Source organism: Toxorhynchites rutilus, chromosome 2, assembly GCF_029784135.1.
Source record: "Toxorhynchites rutilus septentrionalis strain SRP chromosome 2, ASM2978413v1, whole genome shotgun sequence".
NCBI lineage: Eukaryota > Metazoa > Arthropoda > Insecta > Diptera > Culicidae > Toxorhynchites > Toxorhynchites rutilus.
In genome coordinates this window covers 157,023,154-157,049,224 of record NC_073745.1, presented here as the reverse complement: position 1 = coordinate 157,049,224, position 26,071 = coordinate 157,023,154, and the positions used below count along the sequence as shown (strand labels likewise).

Here is a 26,071-nt window from a genome sequence, read left to right as displayed (position 1 = left end):
ATTGCAATACATCGTAAGCAAAGCAGCACAATGCTAGTTTATGCTGAAAATAATGAATAACGACTCAAACAAAATTAAAATTTCAAAATCAAAGTTTGATTTTCTATTGTGCTAAGTTATTTCTAACAAATATCGGACGTATCCCGCCACTGTACAAAAGAGTGAGTGAACTGCTCAAAAGAACTAGTTCACTTAAGTGAACGGTTGGTCACTGAACGGTTCATTAAAGTGAACCGTTTTTCCCACCTCTATTGTTTAGTCACCAAGAAAGTAAATGTCGTTATGGAATTTTATATGTGACTAGCTAACCCGGCAAACTTTGTCCCGCCCATTTACTTGATTAATTCTCGAGTAATGCAGAAATTTGTGTTTTATTTGTATGGCAGCCACCCCTAAGAGAGGGGGGAGGGGTATCTAACCACCATAGAAACATTCATTGCACCCTAAAGTTTCCATATGCCTAATTTGGTTTAATTTGCTTGATTAATTCTCGGGTAATGCAAAAAATTGTGTTTCATTTGTATGGCAGCCCCCTCTAAGAGAGGGGGAAGGAGTATCTTATCACCATAGAAACATTTATTGCATCCTAAAACCTCCACATGCCAAATTTGGTTTCATTTGCTTGATTAATTCTCGAGTAATGCAGAAATTTGTGTTTCATTTGTATGGCAGCCCCCCCCTTTAAGTGGGGGAAGGACTGTCTAACCATCATAGAAACATTTATTGCACCCTAAAACTTTCACATGCCAACTTTGGTTTCGTTTGCTTGGTTAATTTCCGAGTAATGCAGAAATTTGTGTTTCATTTGTATGGCAGCCCCCCCCCCCCTTAGAGAGGGGGGAGGGGTCTCAAAATATCACGAAAACCTTCCCCGGCCCCAAAAACCCCTACATACCAATTTTCATGTCGATCGGTTCAGTAGTTTCCGAGTCTATAAGAATCAGACAGACAGACAGACATCACTCCATTTTTATATATATAGATCTAGGTAGTGCGAACTGAATCAAAACGGCTGTCAAAAAAGATCCAATTGAAATGTCAAAAGAGATCCAACGATCAGGAGTGTTATTTTTCTTATGATAATCAACACTATAAAAGAGGTATTGTTGTCAGGGGCAAAAAAAATTAAAATAACAAAATGAACGAACTACATTTTTCCGTCAATTGTTTGATTAACCATTGTATCTCTGAAAGAGCATCTCAGCCTTTCACTGAGCTACGCCTTTTTAATGTCCCCTCTCTTTGACATAACGTTTTTCCGAACGAAATAAAAACAAACGAAGTCAGAGTCACGTAAATGTTTACTCCTGCGATTTGAAAATATTCGATAAAAAGTGGAAGGAAGAGATGCCAGATTATTTTTAAAAAAAGTCTGTAAAAACATGTGAATGTCTGTTAAAAATGTGGAAAAGTCTGTAAAAGTGTGCAGATCTATAGAAATGTCTTTTAACGTTAATTTTCACATATTCATGAATACTTTGTACATCGTGATGCACGTAAGATTGTATTTTGTTCTCAGATCTTCGTCAAAAGTGGTAATATTGTTCTTTATCGCAAAACATTAGACTCGTATTTTTTTATTTTTTCATTGGGGTGCCCATTTCCATTTTAGGGTGATCCAAAAAATCATTTTTTTTCCACTTTTTCCCAAAATGACTTTTTTCTAAAATTTATAACTTTCGAGCTTGAGCTTGAGCTTGGGTAGACTGTACAATCCGTAGTTGCTCTCCGTGATTGACCTGAACCAACCAAACTGCACAAAGAACACACAGAATGACGCTTGGGACTAGCAAATCATTCTCGTTGTGCAGTTCTCGGTGATTCGAGCTTTAAATGGTCAATAACGACGCCGGCCACGTCCTTACAGTCACCAGGGGAAGGGAAGGAATGTTAGTATGATATTCGCCGCCCGAAGGCCAGAAGGGTCGCCTCTATAGCGTGGTTCCCTAGCGTTTATCATGGAAGGGATACTTGTTAGTGGGAATGGTTGAGAAAAATCAGGATTCACTGCGGTAAGTGATGTGATTCTGTAAACGCTAACTCTAAACTGCTCGACGAAAAAAATCTCAAAAAATCGAAGGTATTTAAGGTAATACACTGCCGGACGTACGACTCTATACATTCTAGAATATTGTAACGATGAATATGATACGATTATATATGATTTCGACACCCGACAACGAAGGTTATCTATGAGAAACCTGAGAAGGTCACCAAGAAACCCCTCTACAGTAAGAAGGATCTACAATACATATCTCTATTATTTATCGCAAGTAATTTGTATCTAAATTCCAATTGCTATGACGGATTGCAGAAAGCTGAAAGGGTAACCGGAAAAAATCTTTATATTCTATTATTTATCGTACGTACTATTCGTCGAAATTACTCTCCGCGTTATCTTTTGGAATGATGAAAGAATGAAAGAATTCTAAAGCCAAAGAATAAAAGAATTGAAAGAAGAATTGAATAATCAATGAATTAAAGAATTGAAGAATTAAAGAATGAATACAAATATAAAATGGAGCTTGAGCTTGGGTAGACTGTACTCTTCGTAGCTGCTCTCCGTGATTGACCTGAACCAGTGAAATTGCACAAAGAACACACTGAATGATGTTTGGGAGTAGTAAATCATTCTCATTGTGCAAGTTTCGGTGATTCTAGCTTTAAAAAGTCAATAACGACGCTAGCCACGTCCTTACAGTCACCAGGGGAAGCGAAGGATTGTTAGTACGATAATCGCCGCCCGAAGGCCAGAAGGATCGCCTCTATAGCTTGGTTCCCTAGCGATTATCATGGGAGGGATAATTCTTAGTGGGCAGAGGTATGAATCAGGATTCACTGATGTAAGTGATGTGATAATAGAGACGTTCTAGAAACAATCGTTAATATGTTCCGTCATTCATTGTGTACGTGTACTTTATTGCGCGACGGTGAAGAATTATCTTTGAGAAACCTGAGAAGGTAACCAAGAGAACTCCTCTAGAAACAATCGTCCCGGCGGAATACTCCGTTACTCCGGGCGTATCCTGTATCAAGTTTCAATTGCGACGGCGGAAATTTAACAGTGAGAAACCTGATAAGGTAACCAATTGAACCCTTTTAGAGTCGGTCGACCCGGCGATAGGTTCTGTTATTGATTGATAAATACAATATTTAAACAATGAAATAATCAAATAATTAAAGAATTGGAGAAAACTACCAGAGCTGTAAATAACTAGTGACAGATATCTCACACTCATAATTCTATCTGTAAACACAATCCAGATATTCGAATTATTGAACTTGGAGGCAAAAATTTAAAATAATTAGTGACGTAGAGCGCAACAAACGTAACCACACATCACGGTCATGCAAGATCTAAAAGGAGCCCTACACGTCACCATACAACATGCAGTGAATGACGGAACGTCGGAATGGAAAGAAGCACACACACAAACTAAAATGAATGAGAGTACAAAACAGTCTTAATAGACTTCACTCTTTAACGCATGCATGCGCTCAGTACAAAGGCAAACGGAAATACAAACACATATACATATGGCACTTATCTTTCAAAACACGTTCTGTCTCTGTTTACTTGACAGCGTTGTAAGACATCACCAATGCATGTGATATGCTGTCTCTTCCTCCGGGATAGCAACACACCAACAAATTAGCATACGTAAAACCACTACCACTACTTGTAGGTAATCTTTAGGAGAGAACCACTGCACCACACTGAACTTAAGAGAGTTGCGTTTCTCTCATTTCACTTTTCTACTACATATACACACACATGAATCGAGGAAGATAGAGCGGGCGAGAGAGAGTCCCAGTGTACACGTTCGTACATGCTTATGAAACTCGAATAACCGAGCACACAATTCGAAAATAATTATCACCGTGTGCTAGAATCTAATCCATCACATTCAAAGCACACTAATTTAACCGGAATCCTTGATCTCCTAAGCCGTACATTTAGTACCATTAGGAGCATCATCCACCCTCATCCTCAAAAGTTCACCAGCAACCACCATAACCGAAACAAACGATCTAGCACAAAAATAATTTCTAAATTAATATGAAACCGTTTATAACCGACACAATTGCCAAACGTCGCCGAAATGATTTCGGAATGTTTTAGAAACATCACTTTTTCACTACACGGACGCTTTGTAGCCATAGTCATGGAAAAGAACACGAAATAAAATTGAGCAGGGTAAGAACGAAAAAAAATGCGTCTACACTCGACGACTGCTCGCGCGAGACCTCTTTCTAAAATTTATAACTTTCGAACCACTTAACCGATTTAGATGATCGACATATCAAATTGAAGCCAATGAGCTTTAATTGAGAAATATTGAACTTGCAGATAATATGGATCCTATTTTCGTAATTATTGATTGTAGTCATTTTTTAATGTTTTCATGGCTTTGGACTAGGGGGCGCTATGTTTTTTTTATATTTTTTTCTTGGAAGCTGAGAATTTTTTACATAAAATATCTCGATATCAGAGATGCTATTTTTTTCGTTTTTGAAATATGATTTTTCAAAACTAATCGATGGTTCGAAAAACAAATTTTCCCCATTTTTCCCACTACAAAAACATAACTCTTGAACTATTGGACCGACTCATATCATCGACATATCAAATTGAAGCTTACGAGCTATTTTTCTTTGGACAAATGTTACTTTTGCGAAAAAATTGAATTCTTGTTTTTGTAATTATTGATTGATTTATTTTTTCATAGTTTTCTCGTTTAAAGATAGGAGCGCTATATTTTTTTTATATTTTTTATGGAAAGCTGAGGATTATTTACCTAACATATCTCGATATCAGAGATGTTATAATTATCGTTTTTAAGTTATAAATTTGTAAATTTAACATGTTTTAAGTCTTCGATCAATATTCATATGTGACTAAACTAGAACTATGCTACTAGAATCCTTCCCGCAAGTGTGATATTTTTTCAAATTTTGCTTATTGGCTTCAATTTAATACATCGATCATCAAAACCAGTTCAGTAGTTCAAATGTTATGATTTTTTGCAGAAAGTTATTGGACAAAGGGGGAAAAATGATTTTTCGAACCACCATTACTTTGAAACATCATATCTAAAAAACATAAAAATAGCATCTCTGATATCGAGATATGTTATGCAAAAACCCTCAGCTTTCAAGAAAAAATATAAAAATATAGCGCCCTCTAGTCCAAAGTCATAAAAAAAATAAAAAACGACTACGATCAATAATTACTAAAATATAATAATTTTTTTTCGCATGTTAAATATTTTTTAATAAAAGGCTACGTTAATACTTTCAATTTTATATGTCGATCATCTAAATCGATTCAGTGATTCAAAAGTTATTAATTTTCATTTGTCAATTTTGGGAAAAAGTGGAAAAAATGTATATTTCGGACCACTTAATAACTTATGTGTCGTAAGTGTGTTTAAATGTTTCAATGGTCTACACATACATACGCGTTGTTAATTTTTACAAAAATCAGTATTTCTTCGTTGATATATTGGACATCCACCAAGGCTTGCAGTCTTGTCGTTGATGAAATTTATAAGAAAATACAGTGTATATTTTCCATCCGCCATGCAAGGCTATACAAGTTTTAGATCCCCACACGGCCATGAACCATGTCTGTGGTAACAATAACGAACAGTAACCCATATTTCGTCATAAGCAGACCCGAAAGCGAATGTAAATTGTTGAGAATAGAATGAAAATTTTTATTCGATTTTGTTTTAATACTTAGAAGACAAAGTCCTGACCCTAGCTTAACTATTTTTCAATAAATCTCCTTGCATTTCAGTAAAACAATCTTATCTAGAACAAAAAATAATTATCAGAGACAATTTTCGTTCAAGGTTTTTCGTTACCTGCAGAGAATGCAATTTTTCATTAATTGTGAATAACCGTATCCTCTCTTTCGTCTGCAATGATGTCAGGGCAAAAGTACTTATGTGTATGAGTTCCAAACTTCATACACACCAGATGGGCCAACCAGAAAGACTGCCGGGCCGCAGGTTGAGTATCGCTGGTCTAACGTCATGTGTATTGATATAAACTAAATATAATAACTTTTCTGTATTAAAACTATGGAAAAATGGCATATGGTGAGTCAAATATCTTTGATGTGATGAATAGAGCCCTTTTATTTTTCAAAAACCTGTGAAATATTGTTATATCCAAAGTCTACAACAAAAATAAAAAGTGTTTTACAGATATATCTGTAAATTCACAAACATATTTGTAAATCTGGCATCTCTGGTGGTCTAAGAATTTATTGCAAGAAATCGCTTGAAAACATGCATGAATTTGCTTGAAAATGAAGTGGATTGAGTCCGCACCACTTAGATATAGATTAGGTTTCGCTTGCCAGTAGCAAAACTTCATCCACTAAGGGTGACAGCTGCGCTTCTCTCGAGCATGAGAAAGTAATGCAACTTTTTTCGAGGCCAGTAATATTAACAGAAGCGTTTCTTTTGAGAATAGCGCAAAATGATGAGAAGTATTTATATTCCTAGTAGTTTCAAGCCACCAATATATGGTTCTGTATGCATGCTATGGCGAACGCTTGTTTGACGCTTGGTTTACATTGTACAAACGATGCCTAGAGGTGCGATTCCTTTGAGGCATTACTAAATAACATGTAGCATGATATTTGATACTTGCAAGTGTTGTCATTGTTGTTGTTTCCATGTGGTGCCAAAGATATATTGATGTAGTTATGAAATGTGGAGTAATGTCTGCTGGTGCAACATGTATATAATCGACTGCAGCCGAGTCTATGTCAATTGCGAAAAAGGCCACGGGAATAGCGTTCGAGGTAAATTTTCAATGCATTGACATGAAATAAATTGCTACATACGACCAGCTAGTGTATTGTTCTGCGAAGGCAAGAATGAATCATCAATCAATTATCGTCAACTGATTCTACAATGAAAAAACCATTTCAGAGATTATTCTACTAAGCAGTTGTTTCTAAAAATTCACAGCATTATAGAATAATATCCGAAGGCATAAACAAGCGACTGATATAAAATAACAGCGTAGTTCTACGTTAACAACTTGGACACAACCACCTATAATTTTTTTTCAATTCATCTATATGGGTATCGAACGAAAAGGGTTTGACTAGTAGAACATACTTATTTGTGAACATGCAAATCCAAAATGACAATGTATGTTTTATTTCAAAATCCCATCAATGTGGATATCAAATGAAAAGACCTGACTGTGACATTATATCATGAAAAATCCAACTTCAAAATGGCCAATTACTTTTATTTATACAATTTCCGTATAGAGCGATTTCACCCCAAATCAGTCGGCTGATGACCCGGCCCTCTACGATTTTTTTGAAACTTGGTACAAATGGTGGACACTACCTGAAATTACAATTTTCATTATTATATGACTAAATTGAATTACGAATGATTCTTTAAAAGGGCGTAATTAAAATTATTGCCCTTTCTATCAAAAAATTATAACTCAAAATCCAGATGTCTGATCAAAATATGATGTTTGACAACGTTATTGGATAATCAATTAACCGTTACATTTTAAATATAGAAAATCATTCTCAAAAATTAAACTTAGTACTAAAATCTTTTATATCTGTATGTCGTCTGAGTATATTTTTTCTAACATATCGTCCAGGTCTTCACTTGCGTATAGTTCCTCAATATTCGAATCAGAGTTCGATGAGATGATACCCGAAACTTTTCTTCTAGCGCTAAGCACTATTTCGTCGTCACTGCTTCCCTCGCTTTCAGATTTACTATTACGCCGTCCGGTGAACATTTTGAGGATGGAAAAACACATGGCGCCTGAGGAAAAACTTTTTGGAATGAACAGGGGCCTATCCGAGTTGCGCAATTATTTTTCTCATTGCCTCTTCTTTTTGCTTTTTATCTACCAAGCGCAAAGAACAATGAAAACGAATCACATGAAAAGTCGGAATTGCCAAATGTGATATAGTTTATGACGATTATTTTCGCACAAAAGTGACATATGTTCTTGATATGATATATTCACAGAATTTTCGCAGGCGATTGAACAGAATATTCCATATTCTCCAATAAAATTGTAGTTATTCATCGTCATCGAATATCTATATATATGTATATATAAAAATGGAGTGATGTCTGTCTGTCTGTCTGATTCTTATAGACTCGGAAACTACTGAACCGATCGACATGAAAATTGGTATGTAGGGGTTTTTGGGGCCGGGGAAGGTTTTCGTGATAGTTTGAGACCCCTCCCCCCTCTCTAAGGGGGGGCTGCCATACAAATGAAACACAAATTTCTGCATTACTCGGAAATTAACCAAGCAAACGAAACCAAAGTTGGCATGTGAAAGTTTTAGGGTGCAATAAATGTTTCTATGATGGTTAGACAGTCCTTCCCCCATTCAAAGGGGGGGCTGCCATACAAATGAAACACAAATTTCTGCATTACTCGAGAATTAATCAAGCAAATGAAACCAAATTAGGCATATGGAAACTTTAGGGTGCAATGAATGTTTCTATGGCTCTCTTAGGGGTGGCTGCCATACAAATAAAACACAAATTTCTGCATTACTCGAGAATTAATCAAGTAAATGGGCGGGACGAAGTTTGCCGGGTTAGCTAGTAGTATATAAAGCAAGTACGCTCGGTTGAATTTATTTCATTTTTTATGGTCATTGGCAAGTTTTCTAATCAGCAGTCGGTTGATTTCATTCGGATTCAACAGAAAAGTAATCCTGAATCGAACCCGTATTCATTATTATCGTTGCCCTCTTATATCTCTAGCGCACCGACAGTTGAATTTGGGCCCCGCAAGAAACTCGACCGAATCGCTCTGGGCGACAAAAAGTGTTGAACGTCGAGATTCACTGTTATCTCGAAAAAAATTTCGTCAAAAATCTACTTTTGAGACGAAAAAAATCGATATATCTATCATCTGAATCGGTCCAGTAGTTCAAAAGTTATGAATTTTCGAAAAAAAATCATTTTTGAAAAAAATGCGAAAAAAATGGATTTTTCGCATCACCCTGGAATAGAAATGGGCATCCTAATGCAAAAATAAAAAAATACAGGTCTAATGAGTTGCGATAAAGAACAAAACTACCACTTTTCACTAAAATCTGAGAACCACCATATCGGTTTGGCATGGAATGGCTGTATGATGTACGTTGCTCGCTAATCAATATGAAAAGCTCGAAAGAACGTTGTAACTCTGCCATGTTTCTATTTATTGTTGACATCATATCATAACGAGTGGACTCAGAAGAAATATTATAAAATCTAAATTTTGACGCAGCAATTAGGTATCTGAGAAACTCTAATATTTTGTTCTTAGATTACCGAAAAACAAATTACGCCAAATAGACCCCCATAGTAATGATGTGATAATATGATATGATGATCTTTGTACGAAATAAATGAATAATACAATAAGAAAATTCTGAATTCTTACCACCTACGATAATGTGCAACCCGTACGATGCTAATGTAAATATTATCAAGTCATAAAAAGTGTAACAAAACTATATTTTTGTTACGTCTTAATTTGTTTATATATTTATTTCATTTAGTAAACATGTAAATACGTATAATAATTTTGCGTCTGTTGCTATAAAACTAAATTTAGCATTTCACTCTAAGATCGATTTCGTTTTTATAAAAATGAATCTTGCAATTCATATCCTCCCTATGCGTCTCAAAATTGTAGGTGAGGAACGTGTGAATAAAAACATATGAATATAATCATATACTGCACGCTCGTTTTATTTATATATACGCGGGTAAAAGCACATACCACTCGAACGATTCCAGTCACGTAAGGAGAGGAGCGAGGGAAGTACATACTAAAACTACCTTGACTGCTTCGATCGAGGGTTCTCTCTTATTTCTCTCTCGTACTCTCAAATTTATCCGTGTGTAGAGACTTGTACAAAACAATGAAGGAAAAACGAATTGATACCTTGGCCTTTCTAAGTGCGTAAAACGATGCTAGCTAGATTCGTTGGAACCTCGGTGTTAGTGAATTTTCTTCACTCAGTCACTGCTATTTATTATTATATATTTTTGAATATTATTTTAACTAACTGTGGGGATAATTAGAGAAACTGTACGTAAGACTGATAAAATTATAATTTTCATACATGTTTAATTATTCGTTTGTTTCAAACCCCGTATAGTGTCGATTTTTTCACTATATATGTGTGTTTTTTGTTATTGTGTATAAATAGATACAATGAACATTGGAAGCTGAACACTTTTTTCATATGGTCGTTGATAAGTCAGACCGGACCATGTGACATTTTTATGATTTCGAGAAAAAATAGTTTGATGCTCGGTGCTATAAGCGGTTTTCATTGAAAACAACTTCGATAAATTATTCCTGCTGTACGCGTAAATCTGATGAATGGGGAATGTAGCTTACAAAATGTTTAACCTACTGCAATCAATTACTCGAATTTTTTGATTATGCGACTTGGTCCGCTGTGACTTAACACCGACCATATGTCAGGCAATTCACGAATGCCTCGCAAAAAAAATTGTTTTTTGAGCAAATCTTGTCATTAGCCATTTTGGTACGTTTTCGTAAGACCTGAAGCGTTGCTCATCGAGTGAGTATCCCATTGATGAAAGAAAATTGTATTCGGAGGGAGTCAAGTCTGGTGAGTAAGTCGCATGTGGAAGTCGATCCCAATTGAATAGTTCATCCATTTCTTTGGTCGGCCTTGTTCAATGTAACGGGGTATTGTAATTATGAAGAATCATTTTGTGTTACCTTTGCTTTGCAAGCCGCACCAGATACACAGCCGACGATCGGTACACAAGAAAATTTGTAAAAATCAGATTCGATGAAAATAAAATCCTTGTACGCAAATGGTCGAATCTCAACTATGACAGAGTTATTGAACTTTCTCTATTGACGTAGAACTACGTAGAACTGTGTACGGTGTAAGGTATACGGACACAATTTGTCCGGAGGTCATATTTGACACTTTTTGACAGATAAAGTTTGGTTTGAAATTTGTAAACGTTCAGTATCGTTCTAGATACGAAGCAATGAACATCGCTTGTTTTGACATAGGATTATGTCTTTGATTTCTATATAGGGAATTTACGAAAAAAGGTAACGATTCATTAAAAGTTTTCAAGCGCATATTACTCAAAATCGTTATGTTGTATAATGTACCATTAGACGGGAAATTTATCCAGCAATATCTTTGCTTAAACATGAACAGTGAATATAGTAAAAATAGTTAACAATTTGACGATTAAAATGGGTACGTTTTCTTTCGATTACCCGCTCGCTTTCCTCCCGGACGCAACGAGCAATCGTTCTGCCTAAATTCGAGCGTTAGCTCATAATGTGAATTGATGCGTATAATGAATGATTCTCCATTTACCGATATTAGGCATTTATCAGTTATTGTATTGTATGCTGCGAGCATGTTGTTTGGTTATGTAAAAAATGCAATTAATGAATTTAACTGACTGCTGATTTAGAATATCGAAAGAGTCTACTCACGCATATCAGATTACTTCCATTTGATGTAGCAAAAGAGAAAAAACCTACAAATTTTGAACAATGGAAAAACTCAATTCAAATGCAATTACTACACACAATCACAGTCCTATGTCAAGATCCCGCCCGTGCCCCTAGGCTCACACCCATCTACTTTTTCCTTGTTTTACGCCATTACGTGTCTTCGTTTCGAACAGAGCTGTGGACGTGACCAAGTAACTCATTAGCTGATGTCTCTGGCATTGCAATCATTGCATCAAACTGACGCCATTGCATTAATGTTATGAGCTACACAATTGTGTGGGAAATCATCAAGCTAGGCTATCGTCGGCTCACAAAGAACATCATTGTTCTGGAATTCTGTCTGTGATTTGATTTCGCATGGCGGTAGCCAAACTCTTTCCACCAAGGATAACAGGTAAGCTAATCTAGACAGGCAATATTAATAGGAAAGGCTTCTGTTGAGAACAGTGCAAAACGGAGATAAGTGTGTGTATATTTAGTTGCTTCAAGTCATCGATTTATGGATATTTGTGTGCGTAAGTGCGTGCTTCATAACCCGTACGTAAAAATAGTGCATCTTCGCTACGCTGAAACCCAATTTGTATCTGCTCTCGTTTGCATTGGTGATGCAAATTATGCAGCCGTAACGATAACAGGGTGTCGACTCAAATACCAAAATAAAATTCCCTGACTTTCCCTGATTTTGCAGTAATTTTTCATAAAAATTCCAGATGTAGACTAGTGATCAAATTTTCTACTACTTCTGTAATTGTAGTTCTCAAAACAAAATACAATGACATTTGTTAAAGTGTGTCGATATCTTCGGATAAATTAATTGTTCGTGATTGTTGATATTGAGTTAAACAACGACTTGGAAGCGTCGTAAAAATACGCAATTCAATTTTTAAATACAGTTCAAAGATACAGAACGAGTCGTTTTTATTTTGACTTGGATAACTTCACGAAACTGTTAAGTTGGGACCAGAATGCCGCGCTATGCGTCGCGTTGCGACAATTGTGCTTTGACACATCATTTGAAATATATAGATTCAGCAAAGATCGATTCTCTGGTACCGAATTAATCATTAAATCGATCCTTACGTCAGAATTTCATTTCTTCCAGATTGGTGACGAAATTCCCTGATATTCCCTGATTTTCCATGACATTGTTTGAAATCCCTGATATTCCCTGATTTTCAAGGTTTTTCAAGGTAGTCGACATCCTGGATAAATCTAAACAAGCGAGAGGACGTGAGATAAATATTTGCGCCAGAGTATTAGTAATGAATCTCTGCTGAGGTAAATATTCAGACTTTTTCCAAGCAGTTAACATTGTTTGTTTTCCGTCATCATAAAAGCTTCGTTGTCGCCTTTGACATTGCATCAATGCATTGAGCTGACGCTATGGCGAAGCAGGCGTTAAGGATGTGCGCCAAAACATTATTTGGGGAATACGAAGGATCTTGAATGTCGTGCTGGAATGTTATAAGTTATTTGGGATCACGTGCCAATTGCAAAACTGCCTTCAACTACGATTGTATTTGCGCTAATCTTGATCATAATGAATCAATGCTACTCTTTTCAAGATTGTTGAGATTAACAGAAAGAAAGGATTTCGTTTATTTAGTCACCATGAAAGTAAATGTCGTTATGGAATTTTGCATGTGATTTGGTTTCGCTCACCAGTAGCAAAACTTTCTCCACTAAGAGTGACAGCTGTGCTTATCTTGAACATGAGAAAGTAATGCAACCAGTAATATTAACAGAAGTGTTTTTTTTTTAGAATAGCCCAAAATGATGAGTAGTGTTTATATTTCTAATAGCTTTGAGCCACCAATGTATGGCTCTGTATGCATGCTATGGCAAACGCTTGGTTAACATTGTACGAATGATGCCTAGAGGTGTGGTTCCACTGAGGCAATACTAAATAACAGGAAGCATGATATTGTATACATGCAAATATTGTCTTTGTTTTTGTTTCCATATGATGCCAAAGATATATTGATGTAGTTATAAAATGTGGGATAATGGTTCTGATGCAACAAGTATATAATCGAAGGCCACCGGAATAGCATTCGAGGTAAATTTTCAATGCATTGACATAAAACAAATTACAACATACGATAGGGCTAGTGTATTGTTTGCGAGGGCGAAAATGAATCATCAATAAATTATCGACAATTGATTATACAATAAAAAAAACACTACAGAGCGATCAAACCATTCTACTAAACATTTATTTCTAAAATTCCACAGCATTATAGAATAATATCCGAAGTTATAAACAAGCGACAAATATAAAATAACAGCGTAGTTCTACGTCAACAATGCGGTCGTGCCTTGGACACAACCTCCTATATTTTTTTAACAGAGAAACAAAAACTGAATGGAAAAAACAGGAAGTGGATTATATCTGTGGTATAACCACAAGGTTGGCGTAGGACTATCGTTGGTTTAGTGATCATTTATTTGAAGTTGAATCTGAATCAATTCTCAATCAATGGATGAATGATTATTTCGGGGAATTCGAAAACGAGAGCGTTACGTCGGACGCACAAGGTTTTGAGCATCAATACATCTGTCGACTGAACGAAGTACCATGACTATCGCCTCATTCGAAAAATGTCCACGAGTTATATGCCTTGCCAACTATTGATAGAGTCGAATGAACTGAAGAAGTTTTACGTCTCTATAACTTAAGACAACAACAAATTATTGAAATCACAAAAATCTATTGTTGCGACGAAGAACAAACTAAAACCTTTTCTTTACTTTCACGCACATACATTTTATTAGATTAAATTAAATTATACGTTAAATAAAACTTTCTACGGCCCATGTTGTACGCTGCCGGAGGCTCAACCGAGACTAAACTAACGACTAATTTTGATTGACTGATCAGTGCCAAAACACTTTATAGAAACACTTTATAGCAGACAATTGTTTGAATTTTCGTTGTGCCATTGTGTGTTATTTTCATTGCGGGGACAATCACGCCCTATCCATGTAGCTGCCAGCGCTATTATAAAGGAGCGTGATAATATTACACATCATCATAAAATGAAGTTGGAAGGTGTTTTCTAAGACGATGAAGAAGAACATGAACGAGAATATATCTTTCTCTGTCTGGGCCGTTTATTTGGCAAACTATACGAAAAGCTTTCATATGCTTTCATTTAAATGTGTCTCCTGTTTCGCTCCCTCATATTCGCTATATTCGCTATATATATTATACAAATGATATACATGCATTGGGGAGTAGAACATTTTATGTTATCTTTCAGCTCATTTAATGTAATAAATCGGGATGCCAGAACATGTGCTAAAAATTAACTTTGGGTGTAGTGCTTGGCTTTGTGTGTGTTGCAAGTTTTAGTTGAGCGAAACTTAAAACTTGTTCATCTCCTGTACATGTGAATAACTACCATGGGACATTGTTTAGCGTATGTTTTCTTTATAGACAGAAAGGTAAAAAAATAAACGAACTGTGTTTGTAATTATATACAAATTGAGATTGATAGACTAGTAATATAATATGCAACAAATACTGAATACAAAAATTCAACTTTGGAGATGCTGAATTTAAACAAACGAAGAACCAGGAGTAACCAAGCTAAACCGTTTAAGAATATTAGTATTCAAGATTTGTGGTTTTCCTCACATTCGTCTGTCTCATATGTTCTCCTTTCCATACTTTGTTCCTATCATTTCCTTCTTTTTCTATTTTCCTTTGAAATGTAGACCGAAACAACATTTTTAGATAAAACTACAGACAAAAATCTTTTTTCCATCCACACTCGCAAGGATAATATAAAAATGTTTTCACTAATAGGTGCAACGCGCTATGACAAATGTCACAAAGAGACAGCCACCCTCCATCTCTATCAGATTAGCAAATGAATAGATTGAATGAAAGATGAAAATGAAAGATAGAATGAATAAATGTAAATGTAAACAGTCATGTTTAAATAAAATATAATATATTAATTTCATTTACAAACAGTTATTAATATAATAATGATTTTTATTTTGTAATACGTTGTATGGAAAATATAATTAAAAAACGAGCGATTTAATATCTTCAAATTAAAAAACTTTTTCTATCCGGCATCTCTCTCACAACTAAAGAACGGAGGGGGACAAACGAAAACAAACTGACGTCATATCACGAAGAGCGGGAAACAGATAATTCTTTCGCATCTCTCTCTGCAGCTCTGCCGCTCAGCATCTCATCAGCTCCTTAGCTCCGATGTGAGCTGGAGAGCTGCGTTTTTTTTAGTTGCGAGCCGACCCGAATCCGCTCAGTATGATGAAGCGGATGAACAGCTCATTAGCGAATGGCACATCTCTAATCGGAATGTTTCCCTGACAGACTTCAAAACTATGGAGCCTGGAGAAATTGGCATCGCAAAATAGATGCAAGCTGCGGGTACTTTCGTATGAAATGACCGAGGCATCATGTCATACGTAAAAACATAACGGAGGGTCAGACTTAGTCATTAGATTCACTAGCTACGAAGAATGTCTATCACAATGTTTGAATTTACCTAAATTGAGATTAATTTGAAATCGAATTCGTAAATTGTTTCACTCATTCTCTAGTTTAATCAATAATTCAATCAGTACACACAAAAGTTAACTTTGGTGCAGTGGCGACATCGTAACCAATGAGCTACATCCGAGATGCGATTTAGAGATAGGCAAATCAGCTCACTATGGTGAGCGGCTCAGAGCCGTTCAGCTCATACAAGTGAGCTGCTCATTTGGAACAGCTCTTCAGCTCAGTTGAATTTTGCGGTTGTCCACACAATGGCATTACTACCATGGGACATTTTTAATTTGTAATTGGAACGAATTTAATTTGTAATTGTACACAAACTAAAACTAATATGAATTCTAATAACATAATATACAACAAATATTGAATGCTGAAATCTATTATAGAAGATGCTTAGGATATGCTGAACTTAAACAACAGAAGAACCAGCAGTAGCCAAATAAAATGCCTGGCCGAGACAACGTTTTTGATAAAACTACCGAGATATGTTTTTGCATCCAAGGGTATAAAAATAAATCTACTAATAGGCGTAACGAGAAATAATTCTTCGCGATGACAAAGGACCATTATCAATCATCAGCATTTATGCCGGGTGGTTTTCTGAATTGTTTTGATTCAGCACGCGGAAATAAATTTATGTATGTCAACAGTCATGTTTAAATAACAATATAACATAGTAATTTCATTTACAAGCATATAATAATGTTTATTATTTTGTTTGGCGATATAAGAAAAATTTAATGAAGTAACGAACGATTGAATATCTTCAAAACAAAAACCTTTTCCATATCTGGCATCTCTGCTGAAGCTAAAGAACGAAGAGGGACAGCTCAACAGCTCAGCAGCTCAACAGCTCATCAGCTCTCCAGCTCCGTAATGAGCTGATGAGCTGCGTTATTTTGTTTGCGAGCCGATCCGAATCCGCTCACCATGATGAAGCGATTCGAATGAACAGCTCATGAGCGGATGGCACATCTCTAATGCGATTATTGTTAGTTGAAAGAGAGAATACTAAGCCAACGGCAGTCCCACGTCAAGAAAGCTTTCACATCCTTTAAAATGAATATTTTCCTTACCTTACGGTCACCAGAGGGAGGGAAGGAAAGTTAGTACGATATTTGCCATCCGAAAGGGTCACCTCTATAGCGTGGTTCCCTAACGATTATCATGGAAAGGATAGTTGTTAATGGTAAAGGTAAAAATCAGGTTGCATTATGGCAAGTGACGGAGGAGATTTATCTTAAGGAAACCTGAAGAAGTAACCGAGAAGACTTTCTTGTAAAACCAGCGTAGTCTTTATTTAACTCGAATTGTGACGACGAAAGAATATTTTTGGGGGAATCTGAGAAGAATTTCTCTAAAACCAATAAGATCGGCGATACATTCCATTATCTATCGGGCACACTTTGTACCGAATTCCAATCGCGACGGTGGGCAAAGGCATGCCGTCCGAAAAATGTACGATTTCTGCATGTGAGAACTACCTTGGAAAGCCCGGAAGTAAAATATACGTGTTTTGTTTTTGAGTTTTAGGTTACATTAGCATCATTTTCTTAGTTCAAAAACAAAATCCAGATGTCTCACCGATCGTTTACGTTTTGCGTTAGATCGCCAATTGGATTGCGATTGCATTTTTCTACTTGTGTTTGATTGTGCTCTCGAATTTCCTTCTTTAATTCAACCATTGTCAACATTTTTATAGTTTTCACTACTGAAAGAGGTAAATAAATAACATGTTATATATAAAATTGCGCAGAATTAAATTTCTTACAAACTCATCGCAATCAAATAATCTTTTATGATTATAACATTGTAATTTATGGAAAGAACTACAAACCTTCCATAAGCTGACATGGCAAAATTTAAAACCATCATCACTTTCACCGCAGCGCCGCCTAGGTGTAGATTTGTACGTTAGATCGCCAATAGCAAGGCCAGATTCTTTTTTATGTATAATTTGTATTCCGGAAACATTTTGTCAGCAGCATTTCTTTGAGAAATTAGTTATTGATTTTTGTAGAGCTTATTATTTCATTGTTATTCTATTATAATCTTAAACCAAACATCAATAATGAACAAAAGTTATGAAATTTATTTCATGATTATTTTATGTTTCATGTTTCTTTGTTTTTAAGAGGCTTTAAACTTTGCAGTTCATTCGCCTCCAATTATTATTTTATGAACACATTCTTATGCGACTCCCTTGATAAGAAATTGAATTGTTAACTTTTGATCCGTCCGGATTTCAAATCATATTCTGAATGTACTTTTTATTCTGGACATGGGTTTGTGAAACAAAAATATTTCTATTCATTTTTGACATTTTTTGTCAACAGCTAGGTACAATGCTTGACACTACACTAAATTGATACAATAGTAACTACCAGTCACATTAATTCAACATACGAAAGTTGTTATGGTTTTGGTATAATGAAAAAGTATATATCAAAAACAGTATACACAAAACTATCACATTTCGAAAACATTTTCCAAGTTCTCGTTTTGGATTGTCAGTTTTCTTTTCAATTCCTAAATATTTAATAGATGAAAATGGTACCAGAATCCTGAACATGGAAGAATCCAGCCGGGTGACGTGACAAATGGACTAAAGTTCCACGCGAAATTCCACTAACCAACGTTTTACCTACATCACAAGTAGCTCTGTTTACATCTAGAAAAGTCTGTCACTAACACAACCAGCTTTCTCATACATAGCATTGACTCCCCACGACGCGAATTCTGATGAACTTTAGAAATATGAAACATAAAACCAAACACCATAAAACATATCTCAATGAATGCGAAACACATTCGGAAAAAATTGTTTGATATCGGACTTACCATTTTATTTTCAACACACAAAAACAACACACGATACAAAAATCTGAAACATCAAAACCACGTAACCTCAGAGGCGGTTAGATTGAAACTAAAAAATCTATCGTTTCTCTTGTCTATGTATGCGAAGAGAGAAAAGTCGCTATGCACGAGAGAAAAGCGAGAAAAACATAAACTTCAAGATTATTAGCATTTGATCGATTCTCGAGTGAACGAAAAAGTGGAAAAAGTGCTCACATGGCGGCGTTGCGATCGTTAAAATGACTAATTCAAATGTCAATTTTCTCGACGTGAGGTCAACTAAAATCATAGGTATTTTCATATATACACACATTGCTTATCTATTATTGAGATTATTTCTTGATATCGTCGCTTCGAAGTAAATCAATAAACGTACAGCTACTTTGTCCATCTTGTCATTTTGTTACGTTTTCATACATTGTTTTTTTGTCGTAGAAATACGTCTACCTTTGAGTGTGCCAGATTAGAAAACACGTCTCACTTTTATGGAATAGATTTAACACGACTGTTTTTGCTGCGAACGAATTTTGATTTGTTAGTTTGGTGTAGAAAAATTCCCATTTTAGAGTACCCGAAGTATTTTTGTCAAAAATGGATATAAAACCTGTTCATCTTCTTCATCAACAAAAGGAAAATCTAACCTGTTTTATCTTAAATCCCGAGACCTTAAAACTAGACTAGACTAGACTCTGTCCAAACACTCCCCCGAACTTAAGGCTGATTTAGACGGTACCAGTCAACGCGCTAGTAGAAGAATCCAATCACTAGAGTCTAGTTATTAGAGCCATGTAAACCATGTAAACACCCGGCTCCAGTTACTTGCGCAAGTATCGCACAAGTCAGCCACGCCAGCGAATAGAAAATTTTCTAGATACTGGCGCCAATAGATAAATGACAATTGCTTCCAAACAGTGCGTCATATTAGACATTTGTGTGAAATCGAAATGCCAGGTAGTTTCAGTGTTGCCACATATTTATTTGTACTGGAAGGGGAAAAATCTTTTTCGGCTATGGTGAAAACAATTATTAAACGGTGTTATTTGGCTTGCTCTGTAATTTGTATGTTTGTATGTTTGTAACATGTTTGTTTGTAGCGCTTTACCACATTAAAAGAAATTTAACCCCCTTCCTGTTGACCGATTGATCTGAAATTTGGAACACACCTTTATCTCTGCAGTCATTATAAAACTGGGTATTTCATTATTTTAAAAATCGGCTGCTACAAAATGGCGGATTACATATTTTCTCAAAACCCCCATCAACATGGGTATCAAATCAAAGGGCTTGACTAGTAGAACACATTTATGCATGAGGAATGCAAATCCAAAATGGCCGCCTCCACAAAACGGTGATTCACATATTTTCTCAAAACCCGGTCAATATTGGTATCAAATGAAAGGGCTTGACTAGTAGAACACAGTTATGTATGAGGAATGCAAATCCAAAATGGCCGCCTCCACAAAAGTGTGATTCACATATTTTCTCAAAATCCCATCAACATGAGTATCAGAGGAAAGGGCTTGACTAGTAGAACACAGTTTTTCATGAGAAATGCAAATCCAAAATGGCCGCCACCACAAAGTGGGGGATCACATATTTTCTCAAAACCCGGTCAATATGGGTATCAAATGAAAGGGATTGACTAGTAGAACACAGTTATTCAAGAGAAATGCAAATCCAAAATGGCCGCCATCCCAAAACGGTCGTTCTCATATTTTCTCAAAACCCTTTTAATATGGGTATCAAATGAAAGGGCTTGACTAGTAGAATACTGTTATTTATGAAAAATGCAAATCTAAAATGGCGGCCACTACAAAATGGCGGATTACATATTTTCAGAAATTTATCAAATTTCAAATTATGAAAAATGAAAATCCAAAATGACCGCCATCATAAAATGGCGCCATGTTTTTTCGAAGCCCATCAATATGGGTATCAAATGAAGGTGCTCGACTGGTAGAACACAGTAGATCATGAAAAACAAACATCGAAACATACTTTTATTTCTACTGTCATTATAAAACTGCGTATTCCATGTTCATGGAAAATTTTATTTGGCCGCCGCTAAAAGATGTCATTTTGGATTTGCATTTCTCATGAATAATTGTGTTCTACTAGGCAAGCCCTTTGATTTGATACCCATGTTGATGGGGGTTTTGAGAAAATATGTAATCCGCCATTTTGTTGCGGCAGCCATCTTGGAGTTTTAAAATCATGAAATACCCAGTTTTATAATGACTGCAGAGATAAAGGTGTGTTCCAAATTTCAATCGGTCAACAGGAAGGGGCTCAAATTTCTATTCATGTGGTAAAGCGCTACAGACAAACATGTTACAAACATATCAACGTACAAACATACATGTAGTATTCAACTGGTCGATCGAAGAGAGAGGAAATAAAACCGTGAATCCTGGTCGTTGGTCAAAGTACGAATGCCGTTTATTGTTCCTTCGAGTTAGTGTGTGTGTATCGTTTATAAAGGTAAATTATTATGTAAGGTACTCTAAAGCCAAGATGATTACATTGAGAGGTGAGTAGTGTGACTGCGGATACTACATTCACTTTCTTTTTTCCTATGATTTTTTTTTATCTATTAACACTCCTTCATGAAACCTAATCAAACATAAATCGCTTGTATGTAGTCTCGCATGTATGATGGTTGTCGGATGGCTCTTCTAGTTCCCGATCCACCATCGTCTGGGCTCCTATCTTTTTCACATGTTGTATCATTGGATGAAACAGATGTTAATGACTTGTCTCCTTCATTGAAGCGCAAGGACGATTTGGTCTCAACACTTTCTGGAACTCGCTGTAGATGGGACACATGTCTTCGGTATTTAACGCCTGTTTCTTTCGAAGCAACTATGACGTCTCCACCTTTTCTTTTAATAACTTCAAATATTTTTGGGTCGAAATTAGATGACAACTTGTTCGTCTTCACCATTCTCTTCACCAGTACATCATCACCCACAGAAATAATGTTCGGCTTAGCGTTTCGCCGCTTGTCAGCGTATAGTTTACCTCTCATCTTCAAGTCCTTGTCTCGATCAATAATTTCTTCATCAACATCCTTCGGCTGGTATATACTTGGGAGTCGGTCACGAATATTGTAGCCCAAAAGCATCTCTGAAGGTGTCCTTTTCGTAGTCGAGTACGGAGATGAACGATACATTAATAAATATTTGTTTAGCTCATTAATCCAATCAGTATTAATTCCTTGACTGATGATCAATCTTTTTAAAATTGATCGATTTTGCCGCTCGACTTCCCCATTCTGTTGTGGCCAGTACGTTGTTGTGGTGATTAGCTTAATATTGTTTGAGTCACAAAATCCTCGAAATTCTTCACTAGAAAATTGAGGTCCGTTGTCTGCTGTTATCGACAACGGCAAGCCAAAGCGCGCAAAAATGGAATCTAATCGCTTTATGGTTTCACTTGAATCCGTCTTGGTCATTATTTCCACTTCTATATAGCGACTGAAGTAATCAACAACAACGAATAGATAATGGCCCGAGGGAAGCGGACCAAGAAAATCAATAGCCACATGTTGCCATGGTCCTGACGGTAATTCTCTGCGTTCCATCGGTTGCGGTGCAGAGGGTGCTGCCACTAGCATACATCCCCGGCAATTCTTAACGTATCTTTCGACATGTGTATCAAGTTTCGGCCACCACACCTTAGCTCTCAATCTCTGTTTCATTATTGTCATACCAGGGTGACCCTCGTGTGCAAGGTCTAAAACTTTCATTCTCAAAGCATCTGGTATAACTATTCGTGTTCCCCGTAACAAGATCGTGCCCACGAAACACAATTCCAAAGCGAATATTTTAAACGGTATGGCATCTTCTGACCATACGTCTTGTTCTAAACCATCTCTGACGGATTGAATCGACTTATCTATCTCGGATGCTTGCTCAATTTCCGTAATCTTCAGCGCGACTGGCCTTGCATTCGAGACAACCCAATGGATATAGTATTCCGCACACTCATCGAACGTCTTGCCAGAGATATTATCCTTAATAGCCAACTGTGATAGAGGATCAGCTATATTCGATTTACCGGGTCGATATACCACTTTTGCTTTATATGCTTGCAGCCTGACCACCCATCTTTCGATTCGTGCGCAAGGCTTGGACTTTGGATTAAAAATTGCTTCTAAAGGCTTATGATCGGTAATAAGTTCAAATGATCGACCATATAAGTAATAATGGAAGCGTTCAACAGCCCATACGAGAGCCAAAGACTCTTTTTCTATCTGCGCATAGAGCATTTCCACATCCGATAAGCTCTTACTGGCGTAAGCTATGATTCTAGCGCCTAGTTTATTGACCTGCATCCGCCACCAGTTGGGTTCGATCGTCTATATCGAAATAACCCAACGTTGTTGGACAAAGCATATAATTCTTCAATTTTTCAAACGCTTCCTGCTGTTCGGATCCCCAAACAAAATTCTGCCTCTGTTTCGTTAGTTGACGAAGTGGGTGAGTCAATGTCGCCAAGTTGGGAATAAATTTTCCAACGTAATTCACTAGCCCCAAAAAACTTCTAACTTCTTCTCCGGTTTTTGGCTCCCGAAAACTACGGATTGATTCCAATTTATCTGTGTCTGGCTTAATGCCTTTCGCTGACAAAACGTGTCCTAAAAACTTAATCTCGGTTACGCCATAAACGCATTTGCTTTCATTTAGTGCAACATTGCTCTTCTGCAACCTCTGAAGAACTTTTTCCAGTCGCGAATTATGTTCAGTTTCATTAGCTCCAAACACCATGACGTCATCAATAAAAACTACACATCCGTCGCATCAACTCAGAACCTGTTCCATCGTTTTCTGGAACAATTCAGGTGCGCAGTTTATACCGAACATCAATCGAGTATATCGAAACAATCCTCTTCTTGTGATGAAAGTAGTGATCTCTCGGGACTTCTGTGAAATTTCTACCTGATGAAAAGCACTTTCTATATCCAATCGAGAGAAAACCTTTGCTTTTGCTAGATGCGGTAGAAAATCTTCAAAAGTTGGTAGTGGGTGATTTTCTCTCTCGACCGCCTCGTTCGCCCGTCGCATATCCACGCATATACGCACGTCACTACCATCGCCTTTGGGTACAACAACTACTGGAGATATCCATTTGGCTGGTTCGTTAACTGGCTCAATAATGCCTTTGCTAAGTAAATCATCGATTTTTCTATCAACCAGTTTTTCTAGTGCCACCGGTATACGCCGGTATGGTTGAGCAACCGGTACAATGTCGGTTCTGATAGGGATGTCCACGACAATATCTTTGATTGTTCCAAGTTTACAGGATCCGTTGGCTTCAATTTCATTCACAGGAACGCTTATTCTTAACACTCCCATGTACGTTGCAGTGTCACGACCTATCAAAATTTTACCGTTCCCTTTTATCACATAGAAATTGGTCTCGTCGCTCACATTACCTAACTTGAGCGTTGCACTAAATGCGCCAACCAATAAAAGTGGTTGTCCCCCATAGGCCTTGAATACCTTGGATATTTCACGCCGTTGGTTTGATACGATGACAGAAACGCCACCGATCTCACACTGTAGTTCGTTGTCTTCATCACAGGGAGATACATGAAAAATATACTCTGTTTTGTTGCCAATTGAACTATCATCTACATGCTTCACGATATGTGAGTCACCATCCTTGCCATCTGTCTTGGAAGTTCTCCAGTTTTCTGGACGTCGGAATCTATCCACTCTATTCAGTTGCTTGCTACGGCACTTTATTGCAAAGTGGTTTCTACCACCGCATTTGTTGCACGCTTTCCCTTTTGCTGGACACTTGTCATCTTTAGCCAGATGACCCATGTAGCCACAGCGATAGCATCCAGACTGTCTTGATTCAGAAAAACGAGCCCTCTTGCCAAAATGAGGTACAACATTGACTTCATTGACATCGCTGACGTGTGGTTTAATTGTAGCTTCATTTGTAAACGACTTTTCTTTTTGAGCCACAGTTTCGAAGATCTTGGCCATACTCAGTACTTCTTCGAGGCTAACATCACCTCGCTTTAGCAAGTCACGGCGTAGAATTGCTGATTGGCAGTTTTGTATGATTTGATCTTTAATATTCTCATCCACTTTGTCTTCGAAACCACAACGTTCTGCTTGAACCCGCAACCTAATTGTGAATGCATCCATATTTTCACCCCCTTTCTGTTTCATAAATGACGCTCGTACGTCGAATTTTCCTTAGGTAAAAAAAATCGTTCAGCTTTGCTTTAGCCTCGTCGAAGCTAGTCATGTTTGGTGTATAGTGGTCTACGTTGAGCAGCGGCCCACGCATGTCCGCTTCTGGTAATTCCGGTAATGTCTCGAATAATTGTTGGACCCCTGGTCCCGCATAATGGAGTAATAAATCCTTTTTCCAGTCCTCATCAGTTATGCGGCTGGCTCGCATCATCGTTTCGAATGCTCTGAGCCACCTACGCCATTGGATACCAACATCATCGGTGTAAGAAGCATAGTCGAATGCTTGCAACTGCAATCCCAGCGTTCGAATCATTTCTGTAAAAATATGCAACAAAATAACTGTTACCATTCAGTCTTCAATTTATTGACCTCGAAAATTTTCTTATTCACAGAATATGAAATAATCACGTAATCACCTAATGCTATACTTCTTTCAAATGTTACAATTTTTTTCACAGTGTATTCTGTCTAATAAATTTGAGGAAAAAAACAAAACTATTTACACGATTCAAATACGGTACATATCATTCTAACAAGTTTAATTTTCTGTTTATCACTCTCACATTGTATCCAATTGTCAAACTCATGTCAGTGAATCTTATTGGATTAATACCGAATTTCACGCACACATTCTGCCTTCTTATGTATTATCCTCCTACGTATCATTCTAACAAGTTTAGTTTTCTGTTTATCACTCTCACATCGTATCCAATTGTCAAACTCATGTCAGTGTGTCTTATTGGATTAATATCGAATTTCACGCACACATTCTGCCTTCTTGAGCACCGTCGTTTTCGCCTTCTGAGAATAGTATTATTTTTTTTGACGTAGGATTACGTCTTTCGGGAACATATTGGGGTACAAATTGAAAAATGAAAATCGATCGCATCGTGAAAAATGTCCAATTTCAAACGCT

General features: G+C 36.8%; 2 protein-coding genes across 2 annotated transcripts in view; both read right to left on the bottom strand.

The window, feature by feature from the left end:
- LOC129771950 (uncharacterized) overlaps positions 1-19,063 on the bottom strand; it is a 154,571-nt gene extending 135,508 nt beyond the window's left edge. The window contains exon 1 of the mRNA XM_055776109.1: positions 18,923-19,063. The gene's annotated coding sequence lies outside the window, so the exon portion shown is untranslated. The remainder of the gene's footprint in view (positions 1-18,922) is intronic.
- A 4,679-nt stretch (positions 19,064-23,742) lies between these two features.
- Positions 23,743-25,104, bottom strand: LOC129766263 (uncharacterized protein K02A2.6-like). The gene has a single exon (XM_055766780.1). It carries the CDS (start codon positions 25,102-25,104, stop codon positions 23,743-23,745), a length of 1,362 nt encoding a protein of 453 aa, XP_055622755.1.
- Positions 25,105-26,071: the final 967 nt, after the last annotated feature.